Genomic DNA, 21,605 nt, shown 5'->3' with positions numbered 1-21,605 from the left:
TAGGAATCACTGTGTTCAGATAAGCCTGTATATAAATTTCAGTCTTAAAACAATTCTATATGTACGCTAAGTATTTGATCTTTGCATGCAACACGAAAAAGTAGAATTAGTAAGGGAGATTAGGACAGTGGATTAGTGAGGTAGATTAGGACAGTGGATTAGTAAGGGAGATTAGGACAGTGGATTAGTGAGGGAGATTAGGACAGTGGATTAGTGAGGGAGATTAGGACAGTGGATTAGTGAGGTAGATTAGGACAGTGGATTAGTGAGGGAGATTAGGACAGTGGATTAGTGAGGGAGAAATTAGGATATTGGGTTAGTGAGGTAAAGTAGGAGAGTGGTTCAGGGAGGGAGAGATTAGTGAGGTTGGTTAGGACAATGGATTAGTGAGGTTGGTTTGGACAATGGATTAGTGAGGTTGGTTAGGGCAATGGATTAGTGAGGTTGGTTAGGACAATGGATTAGTGAGGTTGGTTAGGACAATGGATTAGTGAGGTTGGTTAGGACAATGGATTAGTGAGGTTGGTTAGGACAATGGATTAGTGAGGCTGGTTAGGACAATGGATTAGTGAGGTTGGTTAGGACAATGGATTAGTGAGGTTGGTTAGGACAATGGATTAATGAGGTTGGTTAGGACAATGGATTAGTGAGGTTGGTTAGGACAATGGATTAGTGAGGTTGGTTGGGACAGTGAATTAGTTAGGGAGATAAGGACAGTGAATTAGTTAAGATAGATAAGGACAATGGATTAGTGAGGTTGGTTGGGACAGTGAATTAGTGAGGTTGGTTAGGACAATGGATTAGTGAGGTTGGTTGGGACAGTGAATTAGTTAGGGAGATAAGGACAGTGAATTAGTTAGGTAGATAAGGACAATGGATTAGTGAGGTTGGTGAGGACAATGGATTAGTGAGGTTGGTTAGGACAATGGATTAGTGAGGTTGGTTAGGACAATGGATTAGTGAGGTTGGTTAGGACAATGGATTAATGAGGTTGGTTAGGACAATGGATTAGTGAGGTTGGTTAGGACAATGGATTAGTGAGGTTGGTTGGGACAGTGAATTAGTTAGGGAGATAAGGACAGTGAATTAGTTAAGATAGATAAGGACAATGGATTAGTGAGGTTGGTTGGGACAGTGAATTAGTGAGGTTGGTTAGGACAATGGATTAGTGAGGTTGGTTGGGACAGTGAATTAGTTAGGGAGATAAGGACAGTGAATTAGTTAGGTAGATAAGGACAATGGATTAGTGAGGTTGGTGAGGACAATGGATTAGTGAGGCTGGTTAGGACAATGGATTAGTGAGGCTGGTTAGGACAATGGATTAGTGAGGTTAGTTAGGACAATGGATTAGTGAGGTTGGTTAGGACAATGGATAAGTGAGGTTGGTTAGGACAATGGATTAGTGAGGTTGGTTGGGACAGTGAATTAGTTAGGGAGATAAGGACAGTGGATTAGTGAGGTTGGTTAGGACAATGGATTAGTGAGGTTGGTTGGGACAATGGATTAGTGAGGCTGGTTAGGACAATGGATTAGTGAGGTTGGTTAGGACAATGGATAAGTGAGGTTGGTTAGGACAATGGATTAGTGAGGTTGGTTAGGACAATGGATTAGTGAGGCTGGTTAGGACAATGGATTAGTGAGGTTGGTTGGGACAATGGATTAGTGAGGCTGGTTAGGACAATGGATTAGTGAGGTTGGTTTGGACAATGGATAAGTGAGGTTGGTTAGGACAATGGATTAGTGAGGTTGGTTAGGACAATGGATTAGTGAGGTTGGTTGGGACAATGGATTAGTGAGGCTGGTTGGGACAATGGATTAGTGAGGTTGGTTTGGACAATGTATTAGTGAGGCTGGTTAGGACAATGGATTAGTGAGGTTGGTTAGGACAATGGATTAGTGAGGTTGGTTAGGACAATGGATTAATGAGGTTGGTTGGGACAGTGAATTAGTTAGGGAGATAAGGACAATGGATTAGTGAGGTTGGTTAGGACAATGGATTAGTGAGGTTGGTTGGGACTGTGAATTAGTTAGGGAGATAAGGACAATGGATTAGTGAGGTTGGTTAGGACAATGGATTAGTGAGGTTGGTTAGGACAATGGATTAGTGAGGTTGGTTAGGACAATGGATTAGTGAGGTTGGTTAGGACAATGGATTAGTGAGGTTGGTTAGGACAATGGATTAGTGAGGTTGGTTGGGACAGTGAATTAGTTAGGTAGATAAGGACAGTGGATTAGTGAGGTTGGTTAGGAAAATGGATTAGTGAGGTTGGTTAGGACAGTGAATTAGTTAGGTAGATAAGGACAATGGATTAGTGAGATTGGTTAGGACAGTGGATTAGTGAGGTTGGTTAGGACAATGGATTAGTGAAGTTGGTTGGGACAGTGAATTAGTTAGGTAGATAAGGACAGTGGATTAGTGAGGTTGGTTAGGACAATGAATTAGTGAGGTTGGTTAGGACAGTGAATTAGTTAGGTAGATAAGGACAATGGATTAGTGAGATTGGTTAGGACAGTGGATTAGTGAGGTTGGTTAGGACAATGGATTAGTGAGGTTGGTTAGGACAATGGATTAGTGAGGTTGGTTAGGACAATGGCTTAGTGAGGTTGGTTAGGACAATGGATTAGTGAGGTTGGTTAGGACAGTTGATTAGTGAGGGAAATTATAACAGTGGATTAGTAAGTGAGATTAGGACAATGGATTAATGAGGGAGATTAGGACAATGGATTAATGAGGGAGATTAGGACAATGGATTAATGAAGGAGATTAGGACAATGGATTAGTGAGAGAAAAAAGTGGATTAGTGACGATTAGGGTTAGTGACTGCTAATAGTGGATTATGAGAGCCACAGATTAGAGGACATGATTGATTGACTATGACAGCAGATTAGTTTGAGGTGGGGCTAGCAGGATTAGTGGGAGCTATGAGTTGGTTAGTGAATAGGACTGATTAGTGAGCAGCCAGCAGGATTAGGATGTTGATTGGTGACGTGGCTATGACAGTGGATTAGTGAGTGGCTAGCAGCTTAGGATTGTTAATTAGTGATGGTGGCTAGGACAGTTATTAAGTGAATGGCCAGATGGATTAGAATGTTGATTAGTGATGGTGGCTAGGACAGTGGATTAGTGAATGGCCAGCTGGATTAGGATGTTAATTAGTGATGGTGGCTAGGACAGTGGATTAGTGAGTGGCCAGCAGGATTAGGATGTTAATTAGTGATAGTGGCTAGGACAGTGGATTAGTAAGTGGCCATCAGGATTAGGATGTTAATTAGTGATGGTGGCTAGGACAGTGGATTAGTGAGTGGCCAGCAGGATTAGGATGTTAATTAGTGATAGTGGCTAGGACAGTGGATTAGTGAATAGCCAGCAGGATTAGGATGTTAATTAGTGATGGTGGCTAGGACAGTGGATTAGTAAGTGGCCAGCAGGATTAGGATGTTAATTAGTGATGGTGGCTAGGACAGTGGATTAGTGAGTGGCCAGCAGGATTAGGATGTTAATTAGTGATAGTGGCTAGGACAGTGGATTAGTGAGTGGCCAGCAGGATTAGGATGTTAATTAGTGATGGTGGCTAGGACAGTGGATTAGTGAGTGGCCAGCAGGATTAGGATGTTAATTAGTGATAGTGGCTAGGACAGTGGATTAGTGAATGGCCAGCAGGATTAGGATGTTAATATTAGTGATGGTGGCTAGGACAGTGGATTAGTGAGTGGCCAGCAGGATTAGAATGTTGATTAGTGACGTGGCTAGGACAGTGGATTAGTGAGTGGCCAGCAGGATTAGGATGTTGATTAGTGATGGTGGCTAGGACAGTGGATTAGTGAGTGGCCAACAGGATTAGGATGTTGTTAGTGATGGTGGCTAGGACAGTGGATTAGTGAATGGCCAGGAGGATTAGGATGTTTATTAGTGATGGTGGCTAGGACAGTGGATTAGTGAGTGACCAGCATGATTAGGATGTTGATATTGGTGACGTGGCTAGGACAGTGGATTAGTGAATGGCCAGCTGGATTAGGATGTTAATATTAGTGATAGTGGCTAGGACAGTGGATTAGTGAGTGGCCAGCAGGATTAGGATGTTGATATTGGTGAAGTGGCTAGGACAGTGGATTAGTGAATGGCCATCAGGATTAGGATGTTAATATTAGTGATAGTGGCTAGGACTGTGGATTAGTGAATGGCCATCAGGATTAGGATGTTGATTAGTGATGGTGGCTAGGACAGTGGATTAGTGAGTGGCCATCAGGATTAGGATGTTAATTAGTGATGGTGGCTAGGACAGTGGATTAGTGAGTGGCCAGCAGGATTAGGATGTTAATTAGTGATGGTGGCTAGGACAGTGGATTAGTGAAGAGTTGGATTGTCATGTCTGCCAGACTATTGATTTGACAGTGGTCAGGGAAGGCTGACACTGTGTACACCATTCTCTCACAGCTGGGTTTTCTAGGATCAATACTATGCCAGGGATGTGCTATAATTAGTAAGTGTGTCTTCCAAACTCTGAGTTGCACTCATACACAACATGTAAAAATAATGGTGTCTAGTGAGTTGTGTGGAAGTGTTTGGCAGGAAATCTTGTTTTGCCTGGAACTATAGATGGAAGCTGAGAATTAGCAACAGGCATACCCAAGGTGGTACTTGTACTGCAATTTAAATGGATTTCCAAGGAACTCTAGTAATTAATTCACGGCTGCATGTTTCAACTGGTTTAAACCAGTATCTATTTCTGGCAGGATTTGTTCCAGCATATTATACACTGATATGTACTGTATATGTATTATGTATGGTGTTAAAATATATATGTGTATGTCAATATTGATTTGCCTGATCACCGTGTGAAATTATAATCAGCTTTCCAAATTATACTTCATCCTATTTTGGAGAGTTATCTCATTATATGTAACTTTGATATAACATGGAATGCTTAATACTGTATTTGAAACTAGTTACTGTTGTGAATCAAGACTAACTAGGTACATGCATGACTTTCATAAGATTAATTTACTTTTGTTTATCATGCAATCTGTGTGGTTTTATTTAACTAATTGACATCAAAATGTCTGTGACATCCAAGGTAGAATTAACTCATTATGCCTTCTGGTTCTTTTAATAATTTCTTGTCCGTGCCATAACTTCTAAACTGTTTAAGATAATGGGACCACACTTGTAGAACATTAGGCTTAAGCTTGCATCACCTAAATTAGATTTGCAATGTGCATACTATGCCTTTAGGTCATTGTACCTTATCATTAGGAACCATGATCTCGAGTTCAAAATTCAAATAATTCTGTCAGGGGAAATTCTTTAAAACCATTAAAGATGTTTGAAATTGATAAAGTGCAATGCTCTGTCATTGGATCATTATGACCTTGACCTAAAGGTCAAAGATCAAATAAGTGTAATATTTCCCAGTAACTTCTTGTCGGGTAATAACTTTCAAACTGTACACTTTCATTTTCAGGTCAAAGAAAATTGAGTGTTGTAAAATATTCAATGCCTTGTAATTACATGCTTTGCAAAAGGGGAGACATACCTGTTTTTTCACAAAAACTGAACAAAAACTAATAAAGTCCCTGCATTAATGCTGTGATATAAAACTGCCAGTAAGGTATTACCATATATGGTGAGATCCCACCTAGTAATAGGTGGAATCGTTAGGCAGCATCATGTAGGTGGTAAACCTATAACTTACTAATATAACCATAAGATGAAGTGCCACCTAGCAATAGGCAGTGTCATGTAGGTGGTAAACCTGTAACTAGCTTATACACTACCCATGATGGAGAAGGGGGCAACTACTCTAAGTAGATGGGGAGGTGGGGTTCTAGACCTATTGTGGAACAATGAAATAAATTACGCTATATATTACCATTTGTGACTTATAATGTTGTGAAGTGCGTAATCTTTAGTCTGTAAATATCAACTAGTGTCTGTATATTAGTACCTGGGTACCTACTTTGAGACCAAGTCTTTAAATACCTACTGTGAGACCAATATGATATTCTTTGACTTTCTTAACTGACATTATAAATCCCATAGGCAGGCTCATGCATACAAGACATGTATTTAAACTTGTATTAACCCTTCTGACCAGGCCAAATGACTGGTTGTATGCTTACTCAAGAATTTTCTTTTTTCTTTTCCCAGAGACATTGATTTTTTCCTATTGGATGTAAAAGGCTCCTATATATCTGACAAATGAAAAGAGGAGAAATTCAATTTCCTATGATGCCTCCTGGTAAAAGCATGTCTAGTCTATGCTAGGGAAAACCTTAATACTCCTCTTCCTTGGATTTGTGTCTGGTTAATCTAATTAGAGGGAGACTTACCAGTTTATCCTGAAATGTCTTGACCATTATTGGGATGAAGCCTATCTAATGTAATGTTTTGCCACAAAATGATTTTAAGGAAATGTTTGATTTTAATGTTCATATAGAAGAATGATATCTAGATAGGGGTCTTTGAATGTAGAAAATTAATTGATAGGCTTTTGCGAAAACTGGATAGAGTTGTCCAAATTTCATTTATAAATGCTTCCATATTTATCCAACAATAAAATTCATGCCTGGTAATTATGAGATCTCTACGAACTATCAAAATAGGTTGAAACTTTGAAAGAAAGTACACAAGGATATAATTTCATGTATCAGTTTATGAAAGTTAGGAGGGAGAAAATGGTAATAGATTAATAGTGAGATTTTGTTATTGTAGAATGGCTTTGACTGGTACAGAGCAAGAAGCTGCAGACTAGGGAGTGTCTGGTCACTAAAAGGACCACCATGTTTTCTGTGAGGATAGTGACCACTGACCACTACCAGGCCTCGCCTATCTCTGATCTTGATGTCCTACATTCAGATTTCAGGGGTTCAGATGTGTACAAAGTACCAGTTATTCGAGTGTATGGAGCTACTCCTGCAGGTAATTTAATCCTTCATCCCTACATATAAATATGTGTCCTTCATCCCTTTGCAGGATGAATATATGTCCTTCATCCCTTCTTTACAGGATAAATATGTGTCCTTCATCCCTTTACGGGATAAATATTTGTCCTTCATCCCTTCTTTACAGGATAAATGTTTGTCCTTCATCCCTTTACGGGATAAATATGTCCTTCATCCCTTCTTTACGGGATAAATGTTTGTCCTTCATCCCTTCTTTACGGGATAAATGTTTGTCCTTCATCCCTTTACGGGATAAATGTTTGTCCTTCATCCCTTCTTTACAGGATAAATGTTTGTCCTTTATCCCTTCTTTACAGGATAAATGTTTGTCCTTCATCCCTTTACGGGATAAATGTTTGCCCTTCATCACTTCTTTACGGGATAAATGTTTGTCCTTTATCCCTTCTTTATGGGATAAATGTTTGTCCTTTATCCCTTCTTTACAGGATAAATGTTTGTCCTTCATCACTTCTTTACAGGATAAATGTTTGTCCTTCATCCCTTTACAGGATAAATATGTCCTTCATCCCTTTACGGGATAAATATGTCCTTCATCCCTTTACAGGATAAATGTTTGTCCTTCATCCCTTTACAGGATAAATGTTTGCCCTTCATCACTTCTTTACAGGATAAATGTTTGTCCTTCATCCCTTTACAGGATAAATATGTCCTTCATCCCTTTACGGGATAAATATGTCCTTCATCCCTTTACAGGATAAATGTTTGTCCTTCATCCCTTTACGGGATAAATGTTTGTCCTTCATCCCTTCTTTACAGGATAAATGTTTGTCCTTTATCCCTTCTTTACAGGATAAATGTTTGTCCTTCATCCCTTTACGGGATAAATGTTTGCCCTTCATCACTTCTTTACGGGATAAATGTTTGTCCTTTATCCCTTCTTTACAGGATAAATGTTTGTCCTTCATCCCTTTACGGGATAAATGTTTGCCCTTCATCACTTCTTTACGGGATAAATGTTTGTCCTTTATCCCTTCTTTATGGGATAAATGTTTGTCCTTTATCCCTTCTTTACAGGATAAATGTTTGTCCTTCATCACTTCTTTACAGGATAAATGTTTGTCCTTCATCCCTTTACAGGATAAATATGTCCTTCATCCCTTTACGGGATAAATATGTCCTTCATCCCTTTACAGGATAAATGTTTGTCCTTCATCCCTTTACAGGATAAATGTTTGTCCTTCATCCCTTTACAGGATAAATATGTCCTTCATCCCTTTACAGGATTAATGTTTGTCCTTCATCCCTTTACGGGATAAATATGTCCTTCATCCCTTTACAGGATAAATATGTCCTTCATCCCTTCTTTACAGGATAAATATGTCCTTCATCCCTTCTTTACGGGATAAATGTTTGCCCTTCATCCCTTTACAGGATAAATATGTCCTTCATCCCTTCTTTACAGGATAAATATGTCCTTCATCCCTTCTTTACGGGATAAATGTTTGCCCTTCATCACTTCTTTACAGGATAAATATGTCCTTCATCCCTTTACAGGATAAATATGTCCTTCATCCCTTTACAGGATAAATATGTCAGGATAAATATGTCCTTCATCCCTTTACAGGATAAATATGTCCTTCATCCCTTTACAGGATAAATATGTCCTTCATCCCTTTACAGGATAAATATGTCCTTCATCCCTTCTTTACGGGATAAATGTTTGTCCTTCATTCCTTCTTTACGGGATAAATATGTCCTTCATCCCTTTACGGGATAAATGTTTGTCCTTCATCCCTTCTTTACGGGGTAAATATGTCCTTCATCCCTTCTTTACAGGATAAATATGTCCTTCATCCCTTCTTTACATGATAAATGTTTGTCCTTCATCCCTTTACAGTATAAATATGTCCTTCATCCCTTTACAGGATAAATATGTGTCCTTCATCCCTTCTTTACAGGATAAATATGTCCTTCATCCCTTCTTTACAGGATAAATATGTGTCCTTCATCCCTTCTTTACGGGATAAATATGTGTCCTTCATCCCTTCTTTACGGGATAAATGTTTGTCCTTTATCCCTTTACGGGATAAATGTTTGTCCTTCATCCCTTCTTTACAGGATAAATGTTTGTCCTTCATTCCTTCTTTACGGGATAAATATGTCCTTCATCCCTTTACGGGATAAATGTTTGTCCTTCATCCCTTCTTTACGGGATAAATATGTCCTTCATCCCTTCTTTACAGGATAAATATGTCCTTCATCCCTTCTTTACATGATAAATGTTTGTCCTTCATCCCTTTACAGGATAAATATGTCCTTCATCCCTTTACAGGATAAATATGTGTCCTTCATCCCTTCTTTACAGGATAAATATGTCCTTCATCCCTTCTTTACAGGATAAATATGTGTCCTTCATCCCTTCTTTACGGGATAAATGTTTGTCCTTTATCCCTTTAAGGGATAAATGTTTGTCCTTCATCCCTTCTTTACAGGATAAATGTTTGTCCTTCATTACTTCTTTACGGGATAAATATGTCCTTCATCCCTTTACGGGATAAATGTTTGTCCTTCATCCCTTCTTTATGGGATAAATATGTCCTTCATCCCTTTACGGGATAAATGTTTGTCCTTCATCCCTTCTTTACATGATAAATGTTTGTCCTTCATCCCTTTACAGGATAAATATGTCCTTCATCCCTTTACAGGATAAATATGTGTCCTTCATCCCTTCTTTACAGGATAAATATGTCCTTCATCCCTTCTTTACAGGATAAATATGTGTCCTTCATCCCTTCTTTACAGGATAAATATGTCCTTCATCCCTTCTTTACAGGATAAATATGTGTCCTTCATCCCTTCTTTACAGGATAAATGTTTGTCCTTTATCCCTTCTTTACAGGATAAATGTTTGTCCTTCATCCCTTCTTTACATGATAAATGTTTGTCCTTCATCCCTTTACAGGATAAATATGTCCTTCATCCCTTTACAGGATAAATATGTGTCCTTCATCCCTTCTTTACAGGATAAATATGTCCTTCATCCCTTCTTTACAGGATAAATATGTGTCCTTCATCCCTTCTTTACAGGATAAATATGTCCTTCATCCCTTCTTTACAGGATAAATATGTGTCCTTCATCCCTTCTTTACAGGATAAATGTTTGTCCTTTATCCCTTCTTTACGGGATAAATGTTTGTCCTTCATCCCCATCCCTTCTTTACATGAATTTTTATGGAGGCGTTTACGCCTGCCATATTACAATCACCTACGAGTTGTGACGTCACAATCTCTCACTTTCATTTTCGTTATATTTCCTTTCACAGTTCATTTTGTAGTTTCTTTCGGTTCATATATGATGTAGTTGAACTATATATACATTTATGAAAACTATCACGACTACAAATAAAGTGCTATTACATGAAAAAAGGTATATTCAGTATAAATTTCTCTTCGGCGGAAGCCCGGAATTTGAGACCTCTGGTGGTAATTTCTGTAACTAAGGGTAATGATTCGCTTATTAGTCCAAGTATGAGGCACGTCATTGTATATAGTCCGTCATTCAAAGTAGATGTGTACAGAAATGTATTAACTATGCTGATAATGTTGTGAACATTTCAGGAACTATTTTGAATAAACAATAAGAATAATGTCTTGTAAATATCTACACCTGCATCGAATTGCAAATCTATATCGAAAATACTGATTGAAGGGAGATAACTGCGATATTCTGACGTTACCTTACAGAGGACACTTGTTTAACTACTAGGAATAAAGACGGCATAACAACCCAAGCGCAAACAAATTTCCGATTTTCATAAAACCCTCCAGGTTTTGGCTAACAACATTTCTTTTGTTTACAACTTGGTAGTTTGTTCACGAGATTTTATGAGATTTGGTCCGATATTTAGCGATCACGTGTTTCGTCTGTTTACTCTGTCAAAATGGAGGCACGTGGACACGGGCTTCACACGAAGCATCAAAGTGTGATGATTGTCGCTAGAAATTAATATCTATCATTATGAATTAAAGGCAAGTTGCTTACAAAGTTTAAATCTGTTTGTTGACCCACTGAAATAAGCGTTTGTTTATTTAGGACGAAACTGTTTACGATAAGTTGTTCAAGCCTGGTCAGACCACAAAATCACAATATCTACTGCGATTATAGTCCGAATTTTCTGACGATCTTGCTATATACTATATACAGACTTTAATCAGCTTTAAGGCGATATCAACACCAGAACCTTTCGGATTACTGCGATAACTGATCGAAGTCCCTGTGTTTCAAATCTATGAATCGGCAGACCTACGTGATGGCGTGATGGAATTCGATCGTTTATTTTTCAAAACTAAGAAAACTGGCACATATCTGTCGTGGTGGTCATTTGTGCTGTACCTTCCCCGACAGAGACAATATACATAATCTGGATTTTTGTGATAAGGTTTACTGCAGTAGCTACTCGCACTCGTAATATATATGAAAATGCTAAATTATTATTGAACCAGCTTGTCTTATTTATATATTATTCAGCTCACGATTCAATGCAACCTTTTCAAATATTTTCATGTAATATATATATATACATTTGTATGCACCAAGCTGTGAAATGTTTGTATTACATAGAATATTTAAACAATACAAAGTAATTGTAGATTAACAAAATGTATACCAATTGCATTTTAACGTACTAGTACAACTTTTTGTTGTTTTCATGTAATATAACTTTTTGTTGTTTTCATGTAAAATGATAAATACATGTATATCTATTGGCAATCGATATACAATCCATATAATATAAGACTTTCTCAAATATCAATATCCGCATAACTTTCAAAATAAATCTATATTTGCTTTTGAAATTTCATTAAAAATGTTTGATTTTCATGTCACGAACAAATCCCTTAAAATGATCATCAATCTCCTTATTGGTCTCCAGAAAGTGTGAAAATAAATGAAACTTTTTTGTCAATAATTCTATTCATTATGAATTCATGTATAACCATTTAGGTTTTTTCCAATGTTGACCTTTAAAACTATATATATATACAAGCAACAATCTGTGGGATGTCAAATATGGAAGGCTATAGCTGTTTCAGGATAAATTGCCAAAAATGCTTATAAGTACTGTTTCTTATCACTGATCACATATATTGGGTTTTTGACTATTATGTGTTATTGCTACTTAAGTGTGAATTTTTTCGGCTTCAGTGATAATGTATTTCTTTGTACTTATGTGCAACAGACATCGCGAGAGTTTAATTCTCCTACAGATAATATTGACTCCTACAAAAAGAAGTTGAGTGATCATGATTGGTTGACTACGAGAGGCATTTTATCAAATCTCATATTTACCATACTGATTGCTCATGATCATATTTCATCCGGCCTAGTAAACTCTAGAAAAAACATCTTAATTTATGAAAGTAGCTAACTCCTTTAATGTATGTGTAAAAATTAAGTATAGAGCATGCTCTATATATATATCGTACAAAACATCAAACTTCTAATATGGTAGAAATGAAACATACATTTAGGCTGACTGCCTGATAATATAATACAATTTGTACAGAGTTTACAATCCTTGACATTCAGCTCATAATATACACCATTATAATTTGATCTGTCGTCATGCGTCGGTCTTCTTCTTAAGACCAAGATATCGCAGAATGGTGTACAAAAGGTTCTTAAGCTGTTTTATCAAAATTGTTAATTTCATGGCCCCCTATGTGTCGCATTCTCCCTGGGGAGAGGATACATTTTACTATAGTTTATATAGAAAACTCATCACACATATTTTAGCATAATTTGTTTCATTTTCATTGGAAATTGGTTAGCACGTGGTTAGGGCAAACTTTTCTCAATGATATATTGTCAGAGAATGTCAAGGCCAACGACTTGTTATGGGTTCGAATGTCAAAAATAAAAATCTTATATTGATTATTTTTTTCCATTTCATATGAAAGAACATAGTCCACTGAAACAGAATGTGCATATTTTATTGTCATCAGATAAAAATATGGCAGAAAGATATGGCACTTGGAAAAGAATCATAAAGCTATTTTCTCCAGCCAAAATAAAAAAATAATCCAAAATTGCAGAATAAAGGTTTCTGCTCTTTTATCTATAATATACACATGAAGGCTTGATGTTTGGCGCATCGATAACGTATGGCTGGCTACAAATGTTTTACTTATATTTGACCTTGACCTTCATTCAAGGTCATGGGGGTCAAATGATCAAGAAAATTCAAAGTTCTTTCAAATTATTAATTTGGGTCACATTTTAAAGAATCAGCCCTTTTAAAGGTGTGTGCAATGCATCAAGGTCAAATAATCAAAATGACACAGATATGGCACTTTTAAAAAGAAATTCCTACCAAAATTAAAAAATGACCCAAAACTGCACATACACACGAAGGCTGGATACATGTAAGATGTGTGACTGGCAACAAATATTGAGTTTATCTCTCTGACCTTGACCTTCATTCACATTTTAAAGAACCGACTCTTATGAAGGTGTGTGCGAAGTTTCAAAGGCAAATTATTAAAAATGATGCAGATATGCCCTTTAAAGAATGTTTTCTTGCCAAAATCAAAAATTATCCATAAATTGCAATTCAATTGTTGGCTCAAAAGGGGTCAATTTGGCTCAATTGACGGAAATAACTTCTCTGAAACTAAGCAATCGATATAGCTCATACTTGACTGGTAGCATCCTTTTGGGTAGGGATTCAAAATTGTAAAAATGGTGGGGTTGACCCCGGGGGTCAGGGTCAAAAGGGGTCAATTGGTTTCTCTGAAACTAAGTTATGGATATAACTCACATTGGTGTGGTAGCAATCCCTATGGGGTTGTACCCAAAGTCAATTTCATTTCATGGATTGATTGCACAATTTGGTATAAAACCTACATTCGTATGGTAGCATGGTTATGGGGTGGGTATTCAAAATTGTACGAATGTTGGGGTTAACCTCCCGGGGGCTGAAGGATGGGACCAAAATAGGTCAATTTCGCTAAATTGACATTTTTAGAATAACAATAAACCAATGTACATGTACCCGTATAAAATGCTTATGATATATTGACAAATAAACTTAAGCATCATTTTTGTTTCACATCTCATAAAACCAGGTGAGCGATACAGGCCCTCTGGGCCTCTTGTTTTATCTGTGAAACCATTCAGATCCCAACTCCATAATCTTGCTGGACAACAAGAGATGAACACAATCCTAATGTAAAAATAGGCCCAGGGTTCTTTCCCCACCCCAAGGGCCTTATACAATCAAATTGAATTGATATCAAATATGAAAGTTTTCTTCAATATTTTGCATGTAAAACGCTGTATATTTATATACAGTACCTATAGCTACTAGGCTATTATCTACATCTTGGTGCTAAATTAAAAAGCAACAAATCACTAATCACAGTTTATTGTTAATATTGCCATTGGATCTATTAAAATAGATGGAATTGATATCTAATTTTGAAATAATTGTCCTTAAAAATGAGGTCTTTGTTGAAAAAAAAGTGTAATAACTTTTAAAAGCTGTCAATCTAATTTTGATATTATTCTAAGATCAAAATAGAAAGGAATAAACAATTTTGTTTACAAGATATTGAAAGACATTGCACACTTTCAACAAAAAAAGTAGCAGACACTCCCTGTATTTTCAATACATATCGTGTATTGTTATAACTTATCGAAATGCATATTATATTGTTTCGACATTTCTAATTCCCAGGCCTATAAAATATAAGTTTGTTTTAAACACATAAATGCAAATTTTGAACTACTTAAGTATAAAAGATGGTTTAAAGTATGAATGTTAATGACATGTACCTAAGTAGAAGTTGATTTGAAAAAAAATTAAAATGTTTGACTTTTTAAGTAAAGGTTTGATTGAAATAAGAAATGTTTAACTACTTTTAGAAGTAGGTTTGCAACTTTTAAGATGGTTAAAACCATTATGTACATCGAAACAGTCTAAACCATTACATTCATCAGGACTGAAAACCATTATGTCCAGTTGGTTTGACACACTTAAGTGGAAATGTTTAGTCATGTTGATATCAGTTTAATTTGTATTCTTGCTTTATTTCAAATATCTCCTTTTACATCTGACTAACGCCTCCTACAGTACTTTCAGTACTTTGATTTTTTGTTTTTCATTCACTCTTTACAGGATAAAAGTACATCTTTCACCCTCTTCTTTATAATTAACATACAAACACATCTTGTTCCCCAACATGAGAATTACAGATAATTGAAATAATATGTGTACTGGAAGTGATATTTGTATACACACTTCGTACATCGTTCATTGAAAAAAAAAAGAATCTGTACAGGGAAATTCACCCGGCTGCTACATAAAATTACCCCTCACATACAAACATACATGTACCCCCACAAACAGGTAGCCTAATTAACTTATTCTGTATAGTGGGCATGCAACCCCTCTAGGGGACATGAGGGGCTGGGCCCAAAAGGGTAGATATAACAAATTCTTTAAAATCCTTCACAGGATTGGTCACTGGAACCTCTTACATTGTAATTGCCTGTCAAATGCATATATGTAATTCACTGAATTGTATTGTTATATATAAATACCCCCGGTACTAAAAATTTGATGTGAACATTCAATATTTCAGCTGTCCCAAATTCTGCACAATTATCTTAATTTTTTCCTCTTAGGATGTAAAATACATTGTGCCTCTGACACTTGAAGACAAACTTGCACCTACCAACAATTTGTTTGAATGCTGTCATGCAAAAGCTCTATATATATTATATGCTACTGGCCAGGTCGAGTAATCATATGGTAGTGTTAATTAATCCACTTGTATTGGCATACTCAATTGTATAGTGCATTCAAATTTAAACAAATTAGCATTATGATGAATTGGCATTTCCTCAATGCTTGTTTTAGAAAACATTAAACAGAGACTACTTAGCTAAATCTAAATTTAGTTTAATACTTTCAGCATGAAAGTTTGTATGTTTACATTATTAAATATGATAATTTAGTGATGGATTGGAATATCCTTCCAAAAGAAATAAAAATTATTGTTTTGATATTCTAAAGTTTGAGTTTCTTTTTATGCAGGTCAGAAAACGTGTATGCATGTGCATGGTGTGTTTCCATATCTGTATGTGCCTTACGATGGCACACAGCCCTGGGACAGGTACATGCGGCTCTTTGCTTCCAGCTTGGATAAAGCTGTCAATGTTGCCCAAGGTCATCCCACTTCAAACATTCAACATGTTTATAAGATTACCCTGGTGTCTGGAATGTAAGTAAACAGTTTTCACTTTAATGTGTAATCGGGAAAATATTGAAATTCATTTAAATTTCTTCAGTTTTGCTGAAAATGGCCCACATATATACTGTAAAGCGATAAATTTCTTCAGTTTTGCCGAAAATGGCCCACATATATACTGTAAAGTGATGAATGTCAGTCATGTTTTCATTCCTCAAGTTTTCTTCCTATTGCTATATTTGTCAACCTCACATGATATTTACTGGTGTTGTGTTGATAATTGAATATTTTCGAAATGTCAACCAATTTCCATTATTGGTTATTAAGTAAGGTTAATTTTTGCCTCGTCTATTCTTGATGAGTCTTTGTGGCTTTGTTTTCAAATTATTTATTTTCTATCACACAAAATTCAGTATTAAGAATTTAAGTTGTAAACTTCCTGATTAATAAACAGTAAAATCAGTAGACCATTTCTGTTTATGTCCAGTCATTGATTACAAGACTACAATCCATTTCCACAACTAATATTTACAGTCAGGACGTGTGATTCAAATTATGATAGTTTGGTAATAGCTTAAGGGGTATCCATGGGTATGTGTTGAAAACAATTCACAATATCCTCCTCTGGGATTTAAGTTCTGAAAAATATACCGATAATAAATGCATCTAAAATTGTCAACCACATACCAGTATAGTTGGCTATATTTGTGGGAGATTTAATTTTGATATAGAGGGATGTATAGAGTGAAAATAAAGACCCAAATATTTATATATACAAGCAAATGTATAGAATGTATACGTGTGGCCTAGGTGTGAAATATTAGCCTGTGAAGCAACTTTTCTATACAGTATCATAAATTGTTTCATTGTCTTGTTTCAGACCTATGTATGGTTACCATGACAAGGAGCAACAGTTTCTTAAGATTTACCTATACAATCCAGGTATCATAAGAAAGTAAGTAAACAAAGCTATAGAAATAATATTGCTGTGAGATTAACTCTTTATATGGATGCACAGTGTATAGTATATCACAAATAATCAGCTGTGTAAGCCTATAAAAAGCTACTGAACAACAGAAACAGATTAATGTTTTCAGTCTGTATCTACCCTCATGACACAACATGTAGCTATCCAGGTAAACCATACACCGTGAAAGATAAGGCCTTGCACAACTTTTCAGGTGACAAGTATCTGGTATATCTTAGTTTCTACACTTGTCTGATACACTGAGATTGCTCCGCTGTAGAATTGAATTGTTTATGACAGAAAGGATAGTATTTCATAGTTTACAAGATAAAAGTAACATCTTGTTGGTTACCTGTAAGGTCCGAATTTTAACTGTGGATGGAAAACATCAATCCTCACATTCTTGGTATTAATATACAATGCACACACAAGCCCCCTGTTTGATGATTTGTAGTTAAGGTTGTTTAATTGCTCTGGTTGATGTTATCTAACTCTAAATAAAAAACATCTTACGACTGCTCTCGTTTATGTTGATTAGGACCCGAGTCAGACTTAACAGTCTGGTAGAGGAACTGTGGTAACGGGTTACATTAGATCAAATCATTCTGAAATTCTTATGTAATGACATCAACAGTTAATACCTTGTCTCCCCTATATCCTGCATGTGTGTATAAAACACACTGACTTTGTTGTCTCTTCTCAAAAACATTAGCATGGACTGAAGAAATGGATATGACAACTTCTAACTATTCTTCATCAACACAAGGAATAAACTTGTATAAATGACAGAGCTAAGAATGTGCTGTTGGATACATATTATGGATGCTCAATTTGTCTTACATTTCATGCTTCAGTGATTTAGTTTTACTGTTGTCCATATCTTAGTAAATGTATAAGTGCCATGTAACAGAGAGGTTACATCAAGGACACAGCTATAGGGTGGCTTTACGGATCATTGTAGAATTACTTTTCATGTTATTACCTTGGCTGTATACATACAGATGGTTTTGATGATTCATATGAACTGCAGGTTGTTGTACCATGTAAAGAGTGTGTCATTGTAACTAGAATGGCTCATCCTGACTTGTCAGCTACTGAGTGGGAGGTAATACTGTAACTAGAATAGCTCATCCTGACTTGTCAGCTACTGAGTGGGAGGTAATACTGTAACTAGAATAGCTCATCCTGACTTGTCAGCTACTGAGTGGGAGGTAATACTGTAACTAGAATAGCTCATCATGACTTGTCAGCTACTGAGTGGGAGGTATTACTGTAACTAGAATGGCTCATCTTGACTTGTCAGCTACTGAGTGGGAGGTAATACTGTAACTAGAATAGCTCATCATGACTTGTCAGCTACTGAGTGGGAGGTATTACTGTAACTAGAATGGCTCATCATGACTTGTCAGCTACTGAGTGGGAGGTAATACTGTAACTAGAATGGCTCATCTTGACTTGTCAGCTACTGAGTGGGAGGTAATACTTTAACTAGAATGTCTCATCTTGACTTGTCAGCTACTGAGTGGGAGGTAATACTGTAACTAGAATGTCTCATCTTGACTTGTCAGCTACTGAGTGGGAGGTAATACTGTAACTAGAATGGCTCATCTTGACTTGTCAGCTACTGAGTGGGAGGTAATACTGTAACTAGAATGGCTCATCTTGACTTGTCAGCTACTGAGTGGGAGGTAATACTGTAACTAGAATGGCTCATCTTGACTTGTCAGCTACTGAGTGGGAGGTAATACTGTAACTAGAATGGCTCATCTTGACTTGTCAGCTACTGAGTGGGAGGTAATACTGTAACTAGAATGGCTCATCTTGACTTGTCAGCTACTGAGTGGGAGGTAATACTGTAACTAGAATGGCTCATCATGACTTGTCAGCTACTGAGTGGGAGGTAATACTGTAACTAGAATGGCTCATCTTGACTTGTCAGCTACTGAGTGGGAGGTAATACTGTAACTAGAATGGCTCATCTTGACTTGTCAGCTACTGAGTGGGAGGTAATACTGTAACTAGAATGGCTCATCTTGACTTGTCAGCTACTGAGTGGGAGGTAATACTGTAACTAGAATGGCTCATCTTGACTTGTCAGCTACTGAGTGGGAGGTAATACTGTAACTAGAATGGCTCATCTTGACTTGTCAGCTACTGAGTGGGAGGTAATACTGTAACTAGAATGGCTCATCTTGACTTGTCAGCTACTGAGTGGGAGGTAATACTTTAACTAGAATGGCTCATCATGACTTGTCAGCTACTGCGTGGGAGATATCAACAACAGCATTTTCTTGTTGTTTTGAAGTTGAAAACCTAGTAGAACATGAATAATCAGCTATTAGCTGTAGCTGTTCAAGTTAATAGAAAGTTTGATGGTTGACAGAGTTTGGCTGTCAAAGTGTCATCATTTAGACCCACAAATAACCCTGAATATTGTTTATTTAAAAAAAAACAAATATTAATTAGATGCATTTCTAAATCAAAGAGGATGTACACTTCAAATAGCCTACTAGACATCTGAAATTTTTTTTTAGAATTTCCTCAGAGGGTTTCTGACTAAAAATGGATATCAGTAACAGATGGTTTCTGACTAATGATGGATATCAGTAACAGATGGTTTCTGACTAATGATGGATATCAGTAACAGATGGTTTCTAACTAATGATGGATATCAGTACCATAGGGTTTCTGACTAATGACGGATATCAGTAACAGAGAGTTTCTGACTAATGATGGATATCAGTACCAGAGGGTTTCTGACTAATGATGGATATCAGTACCAGAGGGTTTCTGACTAATGATGGATATCAGTACCATAGGGTTTCTGACTAATGACGGATATCAGTAACAGAGAGTTTCTGACTAATGATGGATATCAGTACCATAGGGTTTCTGACTAATGATGGATATCAGTACCAGAGAGTTTCTGACTAATGATGGATATCAGTAACAGATGGTTTCTGACTAATGATGGATATCAGTACTATAGGGTTTCTGACTAATGATGGATATATATCAGTACCAGAGGGTTTCTGACTAATGATGGATATCAGTACCATAGGGTTTCTGACTAATGACGGATATCAGTAACAGATGGTTTCTAACTAATGATGGATATCAGTACCAGAGGGTTTCTGACTAATGATGGATATCAGTACCATAGGGTTTCTGACTAATGATGGATATCAGTACCAGATGGTTTCTAACTAATGATGGATATCAGTACCATAGGGTTTCTGACTAATGATGGATATCAGTACCATAGGGTTTCTGACTAATGATGGATATCAGTACTATAGGGTTTCTGACTAATGATGGATATCAGTAACAGATGGTTTCTGACTAATGATGGATATCAGTACCATAGGGTTTCTGACTAATGATGGATATCAGTAACAGATGGTTTCTGACTGATGACGGATATTAGTACCAGAGGGTTTCTGACTAATGATGGATATCAGTAACAGATGGTTTCTGACTAATGATGGATATCAGTAACAGATGGTTTCTGACTAATGATGGATATCAGTACCATAGGGTTTCTAACTAATGATGGATATCAGTACCAGAGGGTTTCTGACTAATGATGGATATCAGTACCATAGGGTTTCTGACTAATGATGGATATCAGTACCAGAGGGTTTCTGACTAATGATGGATATCAGTACCATAGGGTTTCTGACTAATGACGGATATCAGTAACAGAGGGTTTCTGACTCATGATGGATATCAGTAACAGAGGGTTTCTGACTAATGATGGATATCAGTACCAGAGGGTTTCTGGCTAATGATGGATATCAGTACCATAGGGTTTCTGACTAATGACGGATATCAGTAACAGAGGGTTTCTGACTCATGATGGATATCAGTACCATAGGGTTTCTGACTAATGATGGATATCAGTACTATAGGGTTTCTGACTAATGATGGATATCAGTAACAGAGGGTTTCTGACTTATGATGGATATCAGTACCATAGGGTTTCTCACTAATGGTGGATATTAGTACCAGAGGGTTTCTGACTAATGATGGATATCGGTACCAGAGGGTTTCTGACTGATGGTGGATATCAGTACCAGAGGGTTTCTGACTAATGATGGATATCAGTACCAGATGGTTTCTAACTAATGGTGGATATCAGTACCATAGGGTTTCTGACTAATGACGGATATCAGTAACAGAGAGTTTCTGACTAATGATGGATATCAGTACTATAGGGTTTCTGACTAATGACGGATATCAGTACCATAGGGTTTCTGGCTAATGATGGATATCAGTACCATAGGGTTTCTGACTAATGACGGATATCAGTAACAGAGGGTTTCTGACTCATGATGGATATCAGTACCATAGGGTTTCTGACTAATGATGGATATCAGTACTATAGGGTTTCTGACTAATGATGGATATCAGTAACAGAGGGTTTCTGACTTATGATGGATATCAGTACCATAGGGTTTCTCACTAATGGTGGATATTA

The 21,605-nt window shown here is 36.8% G+C and overlaps 1 protein-coding gene across 1 annotated transcript in view; it reads left to right on the top strand.

Annotated features, from left to right (window-relative positions):
• LOC117328070 overlaps window positions 1-21,605 on the top strand; it is a 92,339-nt gene that overhangs the window by 22,739 nt on the left and 47,995 nt on the right. Inside the window, exons 3-5 of the mRNA XM_033885408.1 lie at window positions 6,713-6,919; window positions 16,005-16,191; window positions 17,039-17,113. Coding sequence (XP_033741299.1) covers window positions 6,781-6,919; window positions 16,005-16,191; window positions 17,039-17,113 — 401 coding nt within the window. The 5' untranslated portion in view covers window positions 6,713-6,780. The remainder of the gene's footprint in view (window positions 1-6,712; window positions 6,920-16,004; window positions 16,192-17,038; window positions 17,114-21,605) is intronic.

The sequence above is a fragment of the Pecten maximus genome, chromosome 5 (genome assembly GCF_902652985.1).
Source record: "Pecten maximus chromosome 5, xPecMax1.1, whole genome shotgun sequence".
Classification (NCBI taxonomy): Eukaryota; Metazoa; Mollusca; class Bivalvia; order Pectinida; family Pectinidae; genus Pecten; species Pecten maximus.
This window is presented reverse-complemented; position numbering and strand designations above follow the sequence as displayed.